General features: G+C 52.9%; 2 protein-coding genes and 1 long non-coding RNA gene across 5 annotated transcripts; 2 read left to right on the forward strand and 1 right to left on the reverse strand.

Moving 5' to 3' along the window:
* The first annotated feature begins 1,430 nt into the window (after positions 1-1,430).
* On the forward strand, positions 1,431-9,948 carry LOC101822444 (RLA class II histocompatibility antigen, DP alpha-1 chain). 2 transcript variants are annotated; one of them, XR_005871389.1, is made up of 5 exons: positions 1,431-1,664; positions 6,961-7,206; positions 7,662-7,943; positions 8,049-8,339; positions 9,007-9,948. XR_005871389.1 is itself a non-coding variant. In XM_005086891.4 (4 exons), the coding sequence occupies exons 1-4, from the start codon at positions 1,583-1,585 to the stop codon at positions 8,273-8,275; spliced, it is 837 nt and encodes a 278-aa protein (XP_005086948.1). In that variant the 5' UTR covers positions 1,431-1,582; the 3' UTR covers positions 8,276-8,570. The 2 variants fall into 2 exon arrangements, 1 of the variants encoding a protein (XP_005086948.1); XM_005086891.4 differs by lacking the exon at positions 9,007-9,948 and having other exon boundaries at positions 8,049-8,570.
* Positions 9,949-12,677: 2,729 nt separating this feature from the next.
* On the reverse strand, positions 12,678-14,525 carry LOC121134302. Its single transcript, XR_005871373.1, has 2 exons — positions 14,417-14,525; positions 12,678-12,880 (listed from the first exon to the last, which is right to left on the reverse strand). It is a non-coding gene; the product is annotated as an uncharacterized LOC121134302 (long non-coding RNA).
* Positions 12,967-15,806, forward strand: LOC101837127 (HLA class II histocompatibility antigen, DO alpha chain). 2 transcript variants are annotated; one of them, XM_013126873.3, is made up of 5 exons: positions 12,967-13,116; positions 14,426-14,674; positions 14,883-15,164; positions 15,244-15,379; positions 15,553-15,806. In XM_013126873.3, the coding sequence occupies exons 1-5, from the start codon at positions 13,035-13,037 to the stop codon at positions 15,554-15,556; spliced, it is 753 nt and encodes a 250-aa protein (XP_012982327.1). In that variant the 5' UTR covers positions 12,967-13,034; the 3' UTR covers positions 15,557-15,806. The 2 variants fall into 2 exon arrangements, with proteins under 2 accessions (XP_012982327.1, XP_012982328.1); XM_013126874.3 differs by having other exon boundaries at positions 12,987-13,116; positions 14,421-14,674.
* The last annotated feature ends 4,116 nt before the right edge of the window (positions 15,807-19,922 follow it).

Genomic DNA, 19,922 nt, shown 5'->3' on the forward strand with positions numbered 1-19,922 from the left:
AGCTGCTTCAAGACAGCCCACCCACAGGGAATAAGACCGGACTGGCAAACAAGAGGAGAAACATAAACAACTACCAAAGCCCCGCCTCCTACAAAATATTCCATCATGTCACACTTATCGCGAATATTTTCACCAGCCTCCAAAGGGGATCATTCCCTTCTTTATAATCCATAGCTGAATCTTTTGAGGCCACAAACTCTGATGAAGAAAACATTGCGTTGGCATCATTTCCCTATAGACATGAACGTATAAACAAAACGTTACCATGTAGCCCTCCATCAAGAGAAGAAAATGATTGCATAACACAAAGTGTCCATTGGGTACGCAGAATCTGTGAACACACACACAAAACTCTGACGACACTGCACACACACATACACACACACACAACTCTGACGACAGACTGCACACACACACACACAACTCTGACAACGGACTGTGCACACACACACAAAACTCTGATAACAGACTGTGCACACACACACACAAAACTCTGACGACAGACTGTGCACACACAGACACCCAATCTAGGGCAGCCACGTGACCCCGACGACCTCCCAATGCCAGGTGTCTGTGGGAGGGGAAGCAAAGGCAGCGTTGATGCAGGGAGCGCCCCGACCTGACTGGAACCATTCAGTCGGCCCCGCCCCAGCCCCTCGACAGACAGGAGGACGCGCTGATGCTGTAGACAGCGACAACCAGACTCGCACTGCATCACCGAGGAAGACCCGGCTCCTGTGGCTGAGGAAACACAGTCACATCTTAGTTCATCAGTCACACGGGGGCCAGCGAGATGGCTCAGTCGGTAAAGAGCTTGCAGGAAAAGCCCAACGCTAGACCCCAGCCTGGATCCCAGCGCCAGGGAGGCCGAGCCAGGGAGATCTTGCTGGACACCAGTCTAGGCAGCCAGCGAGCTCCAGGTTCAACGAGGAACCCTGCTCAGAATTACGGTGGAGGGACTAGAGAGATGGATCAGCGGTGAAGGACACTTGCTGCCCCTGTAGAGAACACTGGGTTCAGGTCCCAGCACCCAAACAGAGGCTCACAACTCTCAGTGAACTCCAGATGCTGGGATCCCGCACCCTCTCCTGGCCTCTGTGGGCACCAGGCAAGCTTGCAGCGCAGAGAGACGCAAGTGCGCGCGCGCGCACAGGTCAAGCACTCACACTCATAAAAGGGAAAAAGTTAAAAAAAAAAAAACAGTGGACAAAACAGCAGAGACAATCTGATGTCGAGGGCGGCAGTGATGTGGGGGAAACGTGGGAAGACTTCCCATCAATCGGTGGACCGCAGGACAAACATCCGGCACCGGGAGGGCGTGTGCCTGACCTCGCTCTTCCTTCTCTCTAGCCCCCTTTACCTAGCAACAGCCAGGTCACCTCTCCGGCTCCTCTGATTGGCTGGCCCAGCCTCGCCGGTTTCCCCTGTCTTTCCACCTTTGTAGTCCGGGCTACGGAAGCCCCGAAGCCCTCCCTCCCGGGTCTCAGAGTTCCACCCGCCCCGGTCGGCCTCAGTTCTCCACCACTGTCCTTGGGTCACAGACATCAGTGTAGAATCCCCCCACCTGTGCTCTGAGGAGAGAATGTTCCAGACCAAAGCTCAGGCCCTGGCAGCCTCCTTCCTGGCCTTCATGCTGAGTCTCCCAGGATCTGGTGCCATCAAAGGTTAGGAGGACAGTGGGGGAAGGGAGATCTGGGAGCCACCAAAGGGCAAAGGTCAGGAGAGGAGGATGGTAAGGGATCTGGGGTCATCAAAGGTCATGGGGATGGTGGGGATCTGGGGTCATCAAAGGTCATGGGGATGGTGGGGACCTGGGGTCATCAAAGGTCAGGGGGATGGTGGGGACCTGGGGTCATCAAAGGTCAGGAGGATGGTGGCGATCTGGGGTCATCAAAGGTCAGGAGGATGGTGGGGATATGGGGTCATCAAGGTCAAAGGTAAGTAGGATGGGGGGCACAAGGTGGGACTAGACCGCTGTTCACCCTCTTTAGAATGAGAGAATTTGGGCCGGAGAGATGGCTCAGCCGTTAAAGGCTAGGCTCGCAACCAAAAATATAGAATGAGAGAATTTGCAGGACTCTGTCCGTCTCCCTCATGCTTCTTTGTTCCCTTATGTGAGGCTCACTTGGTCTCCTCCTGCTCTAATAATCACAAAAACAAAAGCAGCGGGGCTGGAGAGGCGGCTCAGTGGTTAAGAGCACCGGCTGCTCTTCCAGAGGACGGAGGTTCAGTTCCCAGCTCATACAAAGCAGCTCACGACTGTCTGTTAACTCCAGTTCCAAGGGATCTGACGCCCTCTTCTGGCCTCTGTAGGCACTGCATGCCTGCAAACAGCATACATACATACATACATACATACATACATACATACATACATACAATAAAGCAAGTGAATCTCATAAGACGCAGAAGCCCCAGTCACCATCTACACCTCACAGAACCCACTGTGAAAATAGTTTAGCCTCTCTCTGAGAGATGGAAACAATGGAGCTAAAAAGATTAAGATATGTTCCAAAGTTGTTCCCTCAGTCAGGGGTCAAGGTTAAAATCCACACACAAGTCTGATCACACACACACACACACACACACACACACACAACTCTGAAGACAGACTGTGCACACACACACACAACTCTGACGACAGACTGCACACACACACACACACAACTCTGAAGACAGACTGTGCACACACAGACACACACACACAACTCTGACGACAGACTGTGCACACACAGACACACACACACAACTCTGAAGACAGACTGTGCACACACAGACACACACACACAACTGAAGACAGACTGTGCACACACACACAAAACTCTGACGACAGACTGTGCACACACACACACACACACAACTCTGAAGACAGACTGTGCACACACACACGCAACTCTAAAGACAGACTGTGCACACACACACACACAAAACTCTGCCGACAGACTGTGCACACACACACACACACACAACTCGGACGACAAACCAGTGACTGCACACCCGGGACTTTACAGCTGCACCCAGCTGGGGCCCCACAGCCCAGATCCTCAAATCCGGCTTTGTGTGTCTGACTTTAGGAGGCTCACAGGTGTGGATGTCCAGGGTAGAACCCTGGCCGAGCATTCCTCCCTGCCCCCAGGATCTTCCTGGGATCACGGGGGGGGGGGGTCGAGGTGTGTGCCTTCTTCTCTCAAGGGAGCAGAGTTTCACAGTTTTGTTAGTCTTGTGAGTCAGATCCTCAGTGAGCCAGAAGACTCTGACTTCACGGAGAGGTGTGGACTTGACGGCCACAAAGACCTGGCTAGAGATTACAAACCTCGATGTGCTGAGTCTCCTGCTAATGCCAGGAAGCACCAAGCTCATGCATGATGTCATCCAAAGATGCAGAGGTGGGGAGGACCAGGTGGGGATATGCCAAGTGTTGGGATCTGCCAGATGTGGGGGTCTGCTAGGTGTGGCAGTGCACCAGGTGTGGAGTGCATCAGGTATGGGGTGTGCCAGGTGTGGGATCTGCCAGGTGTGTCAATGCACCAGGTGTTTGATATGCCAGGTGTGGAGTGTGCCAGGTGTGACAATGCACCAGGTGTGGGGTGTGCCAAGTGTGACAATGCACTGGGTGTGGGGTGTGCCAGGTGTGGGTGTACCAGGTGTGGGGTCCATCAGGTGTGCTGTCGTGCCAGGTGTGGAGGTGCTGACCGGAAACACTGTCTCAAAAAAAAAAACAAGAACAAGCAAACAAACAAGCAAAACAAAAACAAAAACAAACATGAACTACCAAATAAAAACCGCGCCTGCCTGTGCACAGCATCCCTGATGGGCGCTGCCTGTGCAGCTCTCTTGTTGGATGCCTGTAACCTCTATATGAAACCTTACAGCTTACAACCCACTGAGGGGGCTCAGGGCAGGCACCTGAGGAGCAGAGGCAAAGGCAGAGAGAGGTGCTGCTTACTGACTGGCTCCTCAAAGCTTGTGCTGTTTGTTGTTTTGTTTTTCAAAGCAGGGTTTCTCTGTGTGTAGTCCTAGCTGTCCTGGATACTCGCTCTGTAGACCAGGCTGGCCTTGAACTCGCATGGATCCACCTGCCTCTGCCTCCCAGAGTGCTGGGATTAAAGACGTGCGCTGCCACCAACGCCCGGCAAGTGAAACCGTGTTTAAAAGCGACAGAAGTAAAAGAAGAGTGAGGGAGCAAGGTAGATGATGGATGGACGGATGGACAGATGGATGGACGGATGGATGGATAGATAATAGATGGATAATAGATGTAGATGATAGGTAGGTTGATTGATAGGTATAGATGATGGTTGCAGACAGACAGACAGACAGACGGACAGATTATTCTGGCCAGCCTAGAATAAGAGAGCTGCTTGGGACTTTTCTGTCTCTCCCTCACTTGCAGCATCCAGCCTCTTTAGCATCCACCAAATGCGTCTTTTTCCCTCCTCCTCCTCCTCCTCTGCACTCCTCACCTCCTCTCTCCCCGCTGCCCGCAGAGGCCTTGCCTCTCCTCCAGGCTGTGCTCTGTAGCCACGGAGCCCTTCCTAAATCACCAGTCTGGTGTCACTCCCCTGTCCACATCAGGCTGACGTTAACCCTCCTGAGGTTGAGGAGTCTGCCTTGACCTCACTGGCCTGTTTCTTCCTGCCTCCGGCTCCACAGCTGAAGTTCACCGTGGAAGCCTCTGAGGTTCTCCCAACGCCTTGACCATTCTTCCCCGAGTGGGGAATGGCATTTCCCCCTGCCCACGGCTTCAGCCCAAGCAGCCCGTTCAGGGGGAACTGCGCCGCCTTCCCAGACAGCACACAGTGCTGCCCCAAGTTCTGTACCCTGTCTTCTCCCCCCTTCTGTCTGTGTCTGTGTCCTGCTGCCTTGGTTTAAGTGTTGGGGACAGGAATCAGGTTACATTTCTGCTTGGATATTCTCTCTGTCTGTCTGTCTGTCTGTCTGTCTGTCTGTCTGTCTCCCTCTCCCTCTCCCTCTCCCTCTCCCTCTCCCTCTCCCTCTCCCTCTCCCTCTCCCTCTCTCTCTCTTTCTCTCTCTCTCTCTCTCTCTCTCTCTCTCTGCCTGTCTCTGTCTCTGTCTCGTGTGTATTGAGATAGGGTCTCACTCTCTGGCTCAGCCTCCCAAATGCTGGGCTTGTAAGCCTGAGCAGCTTTGCCTTGGTTTATAGAAAGCTAGTTTTTAGCATATTTTTCTGGCTGATAATGATTTTTTAGTGTGAGAAGCACCCCACCTCTGTGCTGTCTGAGGTCCCTCCAGCTTTTTGTACTTTTTATTTTGAGGCACTTCCAGGACTAAATTGTCCAAACTGGGCTTGACACTGAAATCCTTCTGCCTCAGCTGTAGCTGGGATTACTTGCCTGTGACACTAGGGACATACGAAAATGGCTTTCAGTGGAAAATAAGTTGCGTCACATCTGACTGATTTTTTTTTTTTTTTTGGTTTTTGGAGACAGGGTTTCTCTGTATTGTTTTGGAGCCTGTCCTGGAACTCACTCTGTAGACCAGGCTGGTCTCGAACTCACAGTGATCCACCTGCCTCTGCCTCCTGAGTGCTGGGATTAAAGGCGTGCACCACCATCCCCCGGCTCTGACTGATCTTTAGAACTGAGAATCTATGTGAATGTTTAAAAGGTGTAATCCGTTTTTTTTAATAATTTATTTACTTGTATTTTATATACATTGATGTTTTGCCCACATGTTTGTCTGTATGAGGGCGTCAGAGCCCCTGGAACTGGTGTCACAGACAGCTGTAAGCTGCCTGTGGGTGCTGGGAATTGAACTCAGGACCTCCGGAGAGCAGTCAGTGCTCTTAACCACTGAGCCATCTCTCCAGCCCCGATTATCTTTTTGTTTTGTTTTTTGAGACAGGGTTTCTCTGTGTAACAGTCCTGGCTGTCCTGGAACTCACTCTGTAGACCAGGCTGGCTCTAACTCACAGAGATCCTCCTGCCTCTGCCTCTCGTGAGGAACCTGAGAGTCTTCTGAGAGAACATTCTTGCTGCTGCTGTGTGGTCCAAGCATAGCCACTCCTACTTGCTGGGGCCAGGGATCCACCGGAAGAGGCGAAGAGGCGGTGAATCAATCCCAGCCCTCCCCAGCCTCTTTCTCCACCATCCCAAGTCCAGACCGCTCGCATGCCCATCATGTTATTGCTAATGATAGCTTGTCTTGTGTTTGCTATTTCTTACAAACTAATAAAGATTAAGAAACAAACAAAAAAATCAAACCACACTGGTATTTCAAATGCAACAAGCTCTGTAGTTCCATTAAAACAAAAATTAAAGAATTTTTTTAAAATTAAAAACAATCTGAAACCCTGTTGGATTTAATGTGCTCAAGACTGAAAAAAAAAAAACAAAAACAAAGTAGCGACATTAGCACACACTGCAGGTGTGAGCTTATGAACTAAAACAGAAACACTGGCCACAAAGAGCACTACAGCACAGTGACTTTCCCCTTCCGCCCCGTTCTGAAACAAGGAGACCAGCGCACCAGCCCCTCCACCTCTGTGAGCTTAACCCTAATTTCACATCTACAGCTCTAGAACTGAGAGCTCTGGGGAGAAGTCAGTCTCTCTCCCTAGTTTCTCGTCGTCGCTGCGTGACCTGATGCAAGTCACCTACCCTCTCTGAGTTTCCTTGGTCGCTTCTAGGGGTATTGTGCCAGCCACATGCGTCAAAGACATAGCCTACTAGCAGACAGATGCCCGGTGCGTCCCAAGTTTCCCAACAGAGGTCCTGTCACTCCCAGGACCCCTGCAGAGTCCACGGGGTTCCACCTGGGAATGGGCAGGGGCAGTCTATGTCCCTCCCCCGTTTTCCTCCCCCCCCCCACACACACACTTCCCTCTTTCGGCCTCTTCTGACCTTGTCAATAGATCCAGCCATTCCCCTGCCTCACCTCTACACAATAGTTGATAAACATTTGTCTCTTTTTTTTCCTCCATCCATCTTGTTTACACAGCGGACCACGTAGCCATGTATGACATATTTGCACAGACACAAAAGCCCTCGGGTGACTGCATGTACGAGTTTGACGGCGATGAGCAGTTCTACGTGGATCTGGACAGGGAGGAGACGGTCTGGGGCCTACGGGAGTTCAGCACAGTCTATAGCTTTGAGGCCCAGGGGGCTCTGTCCTATATCCTCAGCCTGAAGGACAACCTGAGGGCCCTGCTCCAGAGACACAACATCACCCGGGTTCCCAGTGGTGAGCGTCCTCTAGTTTGTTCCTCTGTGCCCCCCCCCATGAGAGGGACCCTGGCCCTGGGCTCCCTGCTATACGTGGGAGGGGCTGGTGTCTCAGCTCCTCTTCCCGTTCATGAGATGTTGAGTTGGGGGGAGCTCAGTGGAGTCTCCCAGTTCTCTGTTTTTGTTGTTGTTGTTGTTGTTTTGGTGTGGTTTGGTTTTGGTTTTGGTTTCTCTCTATTGCTTTGGAGCCTGTCCTGGAACGCCCTCTGTAGACCACGCTGGCCTTGAACTCACAGAGATCCACCTGCCTCTGCCTCCCGAGTACTGGGATTAAAGGCGTGCACCACCACTGCCCGGCTCCCGGCTCTCACTCTGAACCCCAGAGGTGATGATGGGAATTCTGAGCCTGAGACAGTAGATGCCGGGTGGGAGCTCGGGGACTACCCAGAGCTCACCAGGTCCGTCTCTTCCCAGAGCCTCCGGAGGTGACCGTGTTCCCCAAGAACCCAGTGGAGCTGGGCCAGCCCAACATCCTCATCTGCCACGTGGACAGGTTCTTCCCCCCAATGCTCAATGTCACCTGGCTTCGAAACGGGCATCGGGTCACCGAGGGGACTTCTGAGACCGTCTTCCTGCCCAGCACAGAACTCAGATTTCAGAAGTTCCACTACCTAACCTTCATCCCCACGGCCGAGGATGTGTACAACTGTAGGGTGGAGCACTGGGGCCTGGGCCAGCCGAGCCTCGGTCATTGGGGTAAGCAGCTCCCCATCCCCCACCTCTCACCCCCGCCTCTGAGCCCGGGACCTCGTGCCCAGCACCCCACCTGCCCTAACCGCAGCATCTCCTGGCTTCCCTCAGAAATGCCGGAGACACTCCAGGTGACCGAGACCATGGAGAATGTCGTCTGCGCCCTGGGCCTGCTGGTGGCCTTGGTGGGCATCGTCATTGGCGGTGTGCTTATCGCAGGAGCCCTGCGCCCCGATCAGGACCCCCTCCCCGGCGTGCCAGGGACCCCTGTGAGTGACTGTGCAGGTGACGAAGTCCATGCCTGCTGCGCAGAAAGGAGGGAACGTTCGCGCCGGTGAAGGAGACGCGGATGACAACCCACCGACACCCCAAGGCCGGCTGTTATCCCTCTTCCATGTGACGGTACTGACGTCACCGTGGCTTAACGCTTGAGACGTGCTCACAGCATGTACGTGCGTGCGCACGCAAGAGCGTGGGGGGCACCTTCACCAAGGCCACACAGGCTGTCTGCATCCAAAACAGCTTCCTCACCGCCCTGCGCTCCCTTTTATGAAGAAAGAGACCAAGCTCAACCGCGGTTTAGTCTTGGATCCAGACTGTCCTGAGCATGCTTACGGGACCGTGTGACCGGGTGGGGTGGGGGTTAGGGGGAAGCAGGTGGAAGGGGTGTGGCGGTGACGCACAGCTTCCCGTCTCTGCTTGGCTTCTAGTTATCAAAACACTTGGACACTTACACGTTTTTTAAATTCTGCCGCTGGATAATGCGCTCTCTCCATGGTCACGTTGCCCCTCACTCAACCTTCGTGGTTATCGTTATTCACTCTGGACCTCGGGGGGCCAAGGTTACCGCCACCGCTCCTGTCTGACTCTGTTCATTTGTCCTTCTGTTTGCTTACACTCTCGGGTCTAACCTCTTCCCCCCTACCCCCCGCACCACATGTAAGCACGCCAACGGATTTAGTGAGCTACCGATAGTTACAGTGTGCAACGTGGGTAAGCACTCGCTGTACGCACGGCTTTAGCGAGCTTTAGCGCTTCACGTCTAACCTGAACCTCTAATTGCTTTCAGTTGTTTAGTGCGGTCCTGCCCTAAACCATCCACCAGGCTCTACACCCTCCGGGACACCTGGGTCCTGTCCGACTATCTCTTCATTGTTTCACATGGACCTGGCATCTCTGAGAGGCACGGACCGCGGTTGCAGAGAGCTGCGCGTGCGCCCGTTCCCTTGCCTGTGGGCTGCCCGTGCGCCGTCGCCACTGCTGTGCTGATATCCGGTTTCCCCGTCTCCTGCAGTGTCCACAGCCACGTCCCAGCCTGGCCCTGTCTAGTCTCCCACGGTGTTTATATATAGCCATGTCTACCATGGTATCTCATGGGTATTTTTCAAACCCGACCATTTTTATTGACGCCTGGAAATGGAAATAAGAAGAATCTGCGCCCACTTTATGGGTGCTGGGAACCAAACCTGGGTCCTCTGCAAGAGCAGCCGGCGTTCTTAACCTCTGGGCCATCTCTCCAGCCCTTCCTGGGTTTTTTTGTTTGTTTGTTTGTTTTTGAGACAGAATCTAGTCTCACATTTATGCAGTCTTCCTCAACCTCCTCAGTGTGGGGATTACAGATGTGAGTTATGATGCCTGACTCAAAGTCTTATATTTAGAAATAAAAACACGCAGGCTGGCAGCCGGGCGTTGGTGGCGCACGCCTTTAATCCCAGCACTCAGGAGGCAGAGGCAGGCGGATCTCTGTGAGTTCGAGGCCAGCCTGGTCTACAGTGTGGGTTCGAGGACAGCCAGGGCTGTTGGACAGAGAAACCCTGTCCCGAAAAACCAGCCAGACAAACAAAACCCACAATGCCGTACTTGGCCACCTCTCTTGATGAGTTGCCAGGAGGTTCTCGTCTCAAAACCACAATAGCCTTTGATAGGGTGTTAAGTTTTGGTTAATCTTCGTGAACTGAATAATTGTTTTTTTAAAGCAAAATGATGAAGCTTAATAAATTTTTAAACATAACCAGTGTTTTTGCTTGTTGTAGTTATCCTTTTCAAAGAGAAGTAAACCAAAAATATTTTAGCATATTAAAATACCAGCCAAATTTTATCTCCAAAAGAAATTAAAACAAAAAAAGTTAAAGAGTTTTCATTTATTTATTTTTAGATTTTAAAAATTTATTATTTGGAAGTGTTTGTATATGCTCACATACCATCTCTGGTGTGGGCATGTGTCAGAGCATATACATGGAATCCCGAGGACAATTTTGTAAAGCTGTATTTTTCCATTTTCACATGGGTTTCAGGAATTGGATTCAGGTTGGGAGGCTATCATGGTCTTTACCCACCGAGCCATTTTTTTCTGGCCCAATATCAGAAGTGTATGTTTTTTGTTTTGAAAAAGATTTTGTTTTTATGTTGATATGTATAGTGTTTGCCTGGGTGTGTAGGCACCATATGTATACAGTACCTATAGCAGCCAGAAGGGGGCATCACATCCTCAGGAACTGGAGTTGCCGATGGTGGAGCCCCGCCTTATGGGTGTCAAGAACCTGACCCAGACCCTCTGCAAGAGCAGCCGGCGAGGCGTCTCTCCAGCCCCCATCCGGAATCCTTTTTTTTTTTTTTTTTTCTTTTTGGTTTTTCGAGACAGGGTTTCTCTGTATTGTCTTGGAGGCTGTCCTGGAACTCTCTTGGTAGTCCAGGCTGGCCTCGAACTCCAGAGATCCTCCTGCCTCTGCCTCCCAAGTGCTGGGATTAAAGGCGTGCGCCACCAACGCCTGGCCGGAATCCTTTTAAAGATTAATTTCAACAACAGAGAGCTGAAAAATCTTTGAGTGTGAGGTGATACTTTGTTGTGTACATGCAATGTGTAGTGTTGGGTCAGTAAATCACCACCAATCACCACAAACGTCTGTCGTTTCTCTGTGTTCAAAACTCTGTTCTGAGACAGTCGATTGCTGTCAGTTAGTTAACCATCCTCTCTCCAGAGCCTCTCCCCAGCCCCTGACACCATCATCTTTCTGCTCTCCCTCCATACCCACAGCGTCCATCGATTTAGTGTTTGCATGTGAGGACGTGCATGTGGCCTGGTCTTCCTTTGTCACTCTTACTCCATTGCATAATGTCCTTGTTCACGCTCATCCACGCGGCCTCATATGATATGATTTCACTTGCTATTTATGGCTGAGTAATATTCCATTGTGTGTGCACCATATTTCACCCGGTGGACACTTAAGTGGTACTCTTTGTCTACCTATGTTGTGCGTGTGCGTGCGTGCATGTGTGTGTGTGCATGAGTGTGTGTGTGTCTGTGTGTGTGTGTGAGTGTATGCATGAGAATACAGGTGCCCACTGAGACCAGAGGCATCAGGTCCCCCAGGGGTGGCAGTTATGGGCTGCTGTAAGCCGCCTCGTGTGGTGTCTAAACTCTGGTTCTCTGACAGAGTCACTTCCCAGCCTACCTCCATGTACTGGCTGGTTTGTGTCAACTTGACACAGACTAGAGTCATCAGAGGGGAAGGAGCCTCGGCTGAGGAAATGCCTCCATGAGATCCAGCCGTAGGGAATTTTCTTAATTAGCAATCAGTGAGGGAGGGCCCAGCCCGTTGTGAGTGGTGCTGTTGGTCCTGGGTTCTATGAGAAGGCGGGTTGAGCAAGCCTTGTGGAGCAAGCAAACCGGTAAGCAGCTTCCTCCATGGTCTCTGCATCAGCAGCGCCTGCCTCTGGGATCCTTCCCTGCTTGAGTTCCTGCCTGACTTCCTTCAGGGATGACAGTGATGCTGAAGTGTAACCCTTTCCTCCCCAGATTGCTTTGTGGTCCTGGTGTTTTGTAGAAACCCTAAGACACCACCTTATTTTTTGAGATGTGGGTCTCTCACTGCGCCTGGAGCTCACCCATTTGGCTAAACTGGCTGGCCAACAAGTTTCGTGGCCTCTGCCCTACCAAGGCCGGGGCTTATAGACGAGTTCCACCATGCCTAGCGTTTTCTGTGTCCTGGGGATCCAGACTCAGGTCTTCGTGCCTGAGTGGCACTCTGCCCACAGAGTCACCTCCCCATCCCCAGAAATTTGTAAATGTTAAAAACCCCACAGGCAGCCGAGTGGTGGTGACTCACACCTTTAATCCCAGCACTTGGGAGGCAGAGGCAGGTGGATCTCTGTGAGTTCGAGGCCAGCCTGGTCTACAGAGTGAGTTCCAGGACAGCCTCCAAAGCCACAGAGAAACCTTGTCTCGAAAAACCTAGCGGCCAATAGCTAGGCAGAGGAGGGATAGGCAAGGCTGGCAGGCAGAGAGAAAAGGTGAGCCAGCCAGGCAGATGGGGCCAGCCATGGAGGAGGCAGGAAAGCAGGATGAGCACTATGTAGATGAGGTAAATGAGCCTCGGGGCAGCACATAGATTAATAGAAATGAGTTAATTAAAGTCAATAAAAACTTCAGACGAGCCTAAGCTAAGGCTGAGCATTCACAATTAATAATAAGCCTCTGTGACACGACTTGGGGGCTGGCGATCCAAGAGCGCCTGCTACACTGGCCAGCACGAACGAGGGTGCCTGGGCACAGAAGTGACAAATGGCAGACCACCAGCACCCTCTGCCCGCCTCGCATCGGTTGTAGGAACTGGCTGTAGCTTTCCCTCAGGGGAAGCATCTCCGCCCATTGCATATTCTTTCTTTCAGGATAAAATAAAATGATGTTTTTGAAAATGATTTTATCCTATAGTTTACTTTGTCCAATGATTTCCCTTCAAAGTCTCTTAGTGTGTTTTATTTCATATTTTTACCCCAAATCTGTCCCGAGGGACCTACAGGGAAAATCAGGTTCCTTCTTTCAGCTGGATGCTCTGAGGCCTCCCTGATCCTTCCTGAAGCCCCTTTCTCGGAGGATGAAATGACAGGTGGTGACGCATGGCCTCCGTCCTCCACCTTCTCATCCAGGCTCTTTGCTTCTTTACCTGGCAACAGAACCGTTAACTCAGAGAGCTGCTCTGATTGGTTACTGACAGCAGGGTCTTCCCCTAGCTTAGATCTGTTTGTCTTTACCTCCAGCCTGCTCCCTCACTCTCCAAATAGACGTTAAAGCACGCACGCACACACACGCGCACAGCAATGGTCCTCCATGTGGAGCTGGTCCTGGCATCCCACGCCCTGATAAGCCTCCTCAGTCTCCAGGGAGTATGGGCCATCAAGGGTAAGTACCAGGGACCGGGGACAGCTGGGGGTGGGAGGGGACACAGGGTGACACTCTTCCTCTGTGCTAGCACAATGTCTCGCTCTTTCTCTGGGCAACTCCTTCCACCTGCAGACAAATCCCTGTCTCTCTGCCCACACCCACTCTGGAGCCCACTACCAGGCCGCACACCAGGGTCTCCTCCGGGCCCCTTGTGCATTCAGAGTCCTCCTTCCTTCCTCTTTTCTGAGACCCATGCCCTCGCCCGGCTGGCTCACTGCACAGCACCCTGGCTCCTCTACCACTTCCTGGCTTGCAACACGCAATTCCCACTCAGCTTCTCTGTAGCTCGACTGGGTTTATATGTGAGCTTCTGGCTCACATACACACAGTCCCTCACATCCAGCTAGTAACCGGATCTCTGAAAGGGCTGAAAGGTAGCCCGGATATCCAGGAAACCGAGTGCCCTGCCATGGAGTGAGTGAGGCCCGTTCTATCGTCACTCTGAGACGTTAGCTGGGACATGAGCTTCCAACTCCTGATGTCTCCCCCCCCGCCCCGAGACAGGGTTTCTCTGTGCAGCTCTGGCTGTCCTGGAACTCGCTCTGTAGACCAGGCTGCCCCAAACTCAGAGATCCTCTGACTCTACCTCCTGGTGCTGGGATCAAAGGCGTGCACCACTACCACCTGGCTTGAACTCCTGACTTTATGTCTGGCGTATCCTACAATGCTTTGGGCTCTTATCCCTCCCACTCCGCCTCCACGTGTTTATGAGACAGAGTTTCATTGACTTATGTAGCCTAGGCTGTTCTTAATCTTCTGATCCTCCTGCCTCCACCTTCTGAGTGCTGGGGTTGCAGGACTGTGTCACCCTGCCTGGCTTGCAGAAAGCTGTCCTTCCCCTCACTCCAGTCTCTGGGTCATAGATCTTAATTTATGCCCCTGTCCCTCACCCATTTCTACACTGCCTTTCTCTGCCTTCTGTGCTTCCTCCTAACCATTTCCTCCTCACCCCTAATTTACCATCTTACACACAAGACCCGACAGCATGGCTGTGGCTACAGCTGCAGCAGATGGTGGAGGACTGGAAACCCCAGTCCTTGGGTGGGCAACCCCCCCCTTTCCCAGACTGCTTTGCTAGCCCCACCCACCCATGCACGGGCCACGCCCCTCTGTCCTCTCTCTTCCCTCTCTCTTGCAACTCTTCAAGGGCCTGCTACGGCATACCAGGACTGTCCCCCAACACACAGCCCAGGAAGAGGCCATCAGCAGGTCACACACCTGAGTGACACACACTTCTCTTACCCCATCCTGCCCTCACCCAGTACAGCCGACCACATGGGCTCCTACGGACCAGCCTTCTACCAGTCTTACGATGCTTCTGGGCAGTTCACGCACGAATTTGATGGGGAGCAAATTTTCTCTGTGGACCTGAAGAGCGGGGAGGTCGTGTGGCGTCTGCCGGGGTTTGGGGACACCCTGTACTCGGAATTTCAGAGTGGCCTGATCAGCATTGCCATGATCAGAGCTCATCTGGACATCTTGGTGGAACGCTCCAACCGCACCAGAGCCGTCAGTGGTAGCTGGCCCCGCCCTCTGCCCCACCTATTAGGCAGGGGAGGGGACTGGACAGGGTCCCCCAACCCCTCTCCAGAGTCCTCCCGCCCTGTCCTGCCCCAGCAGACACCTCCCCAGAGCACTCCTGCAGGTGGCCACATGAGGGAGGATGTGTCCCTTAATTTTGACCCTGGTAAGGCCCAGCTACAAGGGGGTCTCATTCCTCCCAGTGCCTCCCAGGGTGACCGTACTCCCCAAGTCTCGTGTGGAGCTGGGAAAACCCAATGTCCTCATCTGCATCGTGGATGACATCTTCCCCCCTGTGATCAATGTCACCTGGCTGCGCAACAACCAGCCGGTCACTAAGGGAGTGGCCCAGACCAGCTTCTACTCCCAGCCTAACCACAGGTTCCGGAAGTTCCACTACCTGACCTTTGTGCCCTCGGTGGAAGACGTGTACGACTGCAGGGTGGAGCACTGGGGCCTGGACGCACCCCTTCTCCGGCACTGGGGTACGGAACTCCTCTCGCTCCTGTCCGTCTCTACTCCAGATCCCTCCCTGGGCCCTCTGACCCTCGATTCCTTTCCCAGAGCCCCAGGTGCTTACCCCGCCTCCAGACACCACCGAGACCCTGGTCTGTGCCCTGGGCCTGGCCCTTGGCTTCATGGGTTTCCTTCTGGGCACCGTTCTCATCATCACAGGCACGCGCCCGCCCAGTGTCAGCAGGTGCAGGAGCCCGGGGAATCTGGGGGTGAAGGGAGGGAGGGCTTGTGTGTGTCGGGGAGGGGAGGAGAGGGGAGGGGAGGGGAGGGGAGGGGGAAGGACATGGAAAAGCAGGGGTTTGGCCAAGTGGGCGAATGAACGAGAACGCCTCGGTCACGTGGGTTTTGCTACTTCAGGTAACTACTCCTCTGAGAGAAACCCCCGTGGAATCCCGGCGAGCTTCTGGAAGCTTCCCCATGCCCAGCTCCAGCCTCCTACAATGTTGACCTCCAGCGGCACGAACCCCTCCTGTTCCTCAGGTCCCTCGTTTTCCGGCCCCCAGACTCCCAGCAGAACTTGTGGGGCACAGTCTCCTCCTGCCCCAGCGCTCTCCCAGCTCCCGAGTCATCCAGACCTCTGGCGGCGGCCGCAGTAAATTCTCTCTACGGTGTTGTTTGCCCTCTGTCCTTTGTGTGGGGTCTGGGGCGATGCTCACATCTGAGGGATGCCTGAGCGCCGCCGAGAGGAGTTCTGGGTGGTGACCACCCAGCGCGGCCACCTTGGTGAACACCAGCCCATCCGTGCCCTGTTGGGTGGACACTTTTGTCAGCGGGGCCGTTTCCCCAGGGCTTCGGGAAGTTCATCTCCTGAGTTGAGACTTGAAGCGAAGGGGTACAGAGTACCCGATGATTGCAGCCCCCCCAAACAGCAGCAGCTTTTGTAAGGCACTGGGGGGGGGAGGCTCGCAGGGATTCGGCTCCTACACGGATATATCACCTCCCTTTCGGACATTCCCTGGCATCCTGGGATGGCAAACAGATACCCAAGGCTTAGGATGGCCATTTCCTGCGGTGGTGACCATGACATGAGGCAGGAGGGCCGCACAGTGGGTCTACAAGATACCTGGAGACAGGAGGTGCCGGGGACTGGAGAGATGGCCCAGTGGTTAGAGCGCTGGCGGGTCTCCCAGAGGACCTGGATTCAGTTCCCAGCACCCACGTGGTGGCTCACAGGTGGTTGGGGGGGGGGTCCTGTGCCCTCCTCTGCCGCCACCACCCAAGCACCAGGCACACAGAAGTACCTGCAGGCAAAACTCTCATGCACATCAAATGGAAATGATAAGTAAATCTTAAAAAAAAATAAGTAAATATTAAAAAAACAAAACACAGAATGTCCAAGTGATCCACCCAGCTCTCTCTAACCGTGTGGGCCAGAAGATTTTAACCTTGAGCAGAATTCGAAACACTAGAAGAGATCTCGAAGTGAACGTACAAGGCCGTTCATGTCAGTCACCAGATGAGTGACACCCTAAGGGATGCCTTAGGGGTCTCTTGGGGTCTCCGGATTAGGGTCCCAGGGGTGGGAAAGTTACGACAGGAACTCTGTGCTTCTTCTGGTGCTTCTTCTTCTTCTTCTTCTTCTTCTTCTTCTTCTTCTTCTTCTTCTTCTTCTTCTTCTTCTTCTTCTTCTTCTTCTTTGGTTTTTGGAGACAGGGTTTCTCTGTGGCTTTGGAGGCTGTCCTGGAACTCGCTCTGTAGACCAGGCTGGTCTGGAACTCACAGAGATCCACCTGCCTCTGCCTCCCGAGTGCTGGGATTAAAGGCGTGAGGCACCACCAAGGCCCTGCTAACTCTGTACTTCTTAACACGCTCCTGAGGACTCTGATGTCCCTGTCCTGACCCTAGGCTGAGGTCTGGTAATGGGGACCCCTGACATAGGCGCCACTGGGGGCCATTGGCTGGGAACCCTGAGGTTTGAGTTGGGCCTTGTGGAGAAAATGGGTTTGTGGTTTGTTAGACCATCAAAGTTGACCAAGATATAAATAGAACCCACCAAAACTCGGTTCGAACTGTAAGTTTGGTCCTGGGAAGGAAAGGGCAAGATGAAGACTTCGTGGACTTCCCAGGAGGGAGTAAATTGGGAGGGGTTTCCCGGAAAACACCCAGGAAGTGGGAAAAGTTGTCTCAAGTCAAAGGTTTTTGTTTGCTGGCAACGGCAAGATCTTCCACAGCCAAGGAGAAGCTATTTACCGTAAAGGCACAGAGGCAGCTCTCTGGACCCAGGGAGGGCTTGACCCTGTCTCCCGGGAACCGAGCTGGAACCCACGAGCCAGCAGCACCAAGCCTGTCTTCTTACTGAGCCACATGGCCCACGTGTGTTAGCCACGCCCCTCGCCTGTGTTTGCCACGCCCCTCACCTGTCAGTCATTGCTACCCACAGGACCGACTCCCAGACACACTTTTGAATACTTGGAAAAATGACCAGCCAGCCAAACCTGGGGAGGGCATCCATCCCTGCCCAATGTGCTCAGAGCGGGGACAAGATCCCACAGCCCCACCGGTGAGAGAGGTTGGGTTTCAGCAAGAGAAGGCAACCTAGGTCCGGAAGACATCACAGTTTGTCATTTTGTTTGTTCCCTCTTGTTTTCACTCGCTGACTCCCTCTGGGCTCATTTAGAGTTAAATGGTCACCAGGGACCCCTGGTTCCAGCTCCCTCCAATTGCAGGGTGTTTTCCTACAGGAAATGAGCGTCACCCTTCCTACAGAAGGACAGCACCGATCCCCTGCTTCCGCCCTCTAGCCAAGCCTGCCAAAAAGCGCTACAGGCTTTGTGACCAAACCCCTCCACACCCCCTTCCTTACTTCCTCCTTCTTCGAGACAATAGGTTTGGGTGTGGTTTACCTGCACCCCCACCCCACGGTGTGGCAGCTTGGTCCTCAGTGTTGATGATGTTGAGATAGAGAGGCCTTTAAGATATGAGGTCAAGCCGGGCGTTGGTGGCACACACACGCCTTTAATCCCAGCACTCGGGAGGCAGAGACAGGTGGATCTCTGTGAGTTCGAGGCCAGCCTGGTCTACAGAGCGAGTTCCAGCACAGCCTCCAAAACAATACAGAGAAACCCTGTCTGGAAAAAAAAAAGATATGAGGTCAAGGGGAGGTTCTCAGGTCACTAGGGACATTGCCCATGGCAGGGATTGAGGTAGCTCTGGTCAGTGAGTCGTAAATGGGTAGCCTGATCCCAACCTCTCTCTGGCTTCCTCCTTGGCGGCAATGCAGTCTCTCCTCCTCCCACAAACCCCCTCTGTGGGGTGTCCCCAGTGTTCAAGTCCTCATGGGAGCCTGGCGCCATGTCCTTGATACTCCAGAACTATGAACTAAATAAATCTGTTAAAGGACAATAGCATTTTTTGTTAGTAGAAAGTGGATCAGAGCAGTTGGTAGTGATCCCCTGTCCATGCCATGTGGGATGGATTACCACATCTCGGGGGATTTTGTTTCTGTTTTGAAACAGGGTCCCATTACATAGCCTGGCTGTCCTGGAACTGACTGTGTAGACCAGGCTGGCCTCAAACTCACAGTGACCTGTCAGCCTCCATTGGGGTCAGAGACACATCAGCACATATCTCAATTGTCTTGCTTTAGGCTTCATTTCTTCTGTTTCTGTTGAGGGATATTACTCCAACCGTGTAAAGGTGTGTTACGTCTGGTTATGTTGTGGAATACTACGTAACCAGGTAAAGATGTGTTGCATTTGTTTAATGATGTAAAAATGTGCTGCCTGCCTAAGGCACCCGACTGGTCTAATAAAGAGCTGGCCGGCCAATAGCTAGTCAGAGAAGGGGTAGGTGGGGCTGGTGGGCAGAGAAAAAGAAAGATGGGGGAAGAGAAGAGGATGCCAGACAGACAGACAGACATGGAAGGAGCAGAAAAGCAATACATACAGAAGGGAAGAAAAGTAAAAAAATTAAAAATTAAAAACCCCGAGGCGGAACGCAGATGGAGACACAGGTTAATTTAGGTTATAGACGCTGGCTAAGGCCCAGCATTCGTCACTAAGAAGAGGTCCCCATGTCTTTATCTGGGAGCTGTGTGAGGGCCCAAAGAGAAAGCCTGCTACATCTTTCTACGACGGTAGGGGAGGAGACGGGTCTCCTTGCTTCACAGGTCCCCTTCCAAACACCACCCCGACTTACAGCAGTTTTTATTTTTATTGTCTGACTCTGGCTGGCTCAGGGCTCACCAGTTATATCACAGCCCACAAGAAGTAAACCATAGAGCCAACCACCAGCCTTCTCTGGATGTTTCCTTGGGACTTAGTTCATTTCCTTTTAGCTTGATTTTTGGTTGCGCGCGCCGTTTGCCGGTCAAAATGCGGGCACATCGGGTGCCCTTCCAACTTCTGATCGTGTTAAAAAAAAAAAAAAAGGACTCCCGGAAGTGCGTCTGCTATTACTAATGAGCCCTCAGTGGTGCAGCCATCATCCTGACATCCCATCAGGTCTCCGGCTGGTGCCTTGGGCTGTCGGGTCACGTGATCCTTGGCTTCAGAAGCGCCCTGCAAAGGAGGCCCAGCTCCACGCGACGCGGGCGGAGGAACATGGCCTCCTCCCCCTGTCACCCTTGGACAGTATCTCGAGTAGAATAAAGGTCAAGGTTGGAAATGATTCCCGTGAGAACGTCTAAGCGGTGTCTCTAGCCGCTTGGCTTCCAGCCGAAAGAGGGCATTTGGCGTCCTGAAACCTGGTGTGAGTCTGGGTAGCCCTTTCCCTCCCTCCCGCCTCGA

The sequence above is a fragment of the Mesocricetus auratus genome, unplaced genomic scaffold (genome assembly GCF_017639785.1).
Source record: "Mesocricetus auratus isolate SY011 unplaced genomic scaffold, BCM_Maur_2.0 Super-Scaffold_100027, whole genome shotgun sequence".
NCBI classification, from domain to species: Eukaryota; Metazoa; Chordata; class Mammalia; order Rodentia; family Cricetidae; genus Mesocricetus; species Mesocricetus auratus.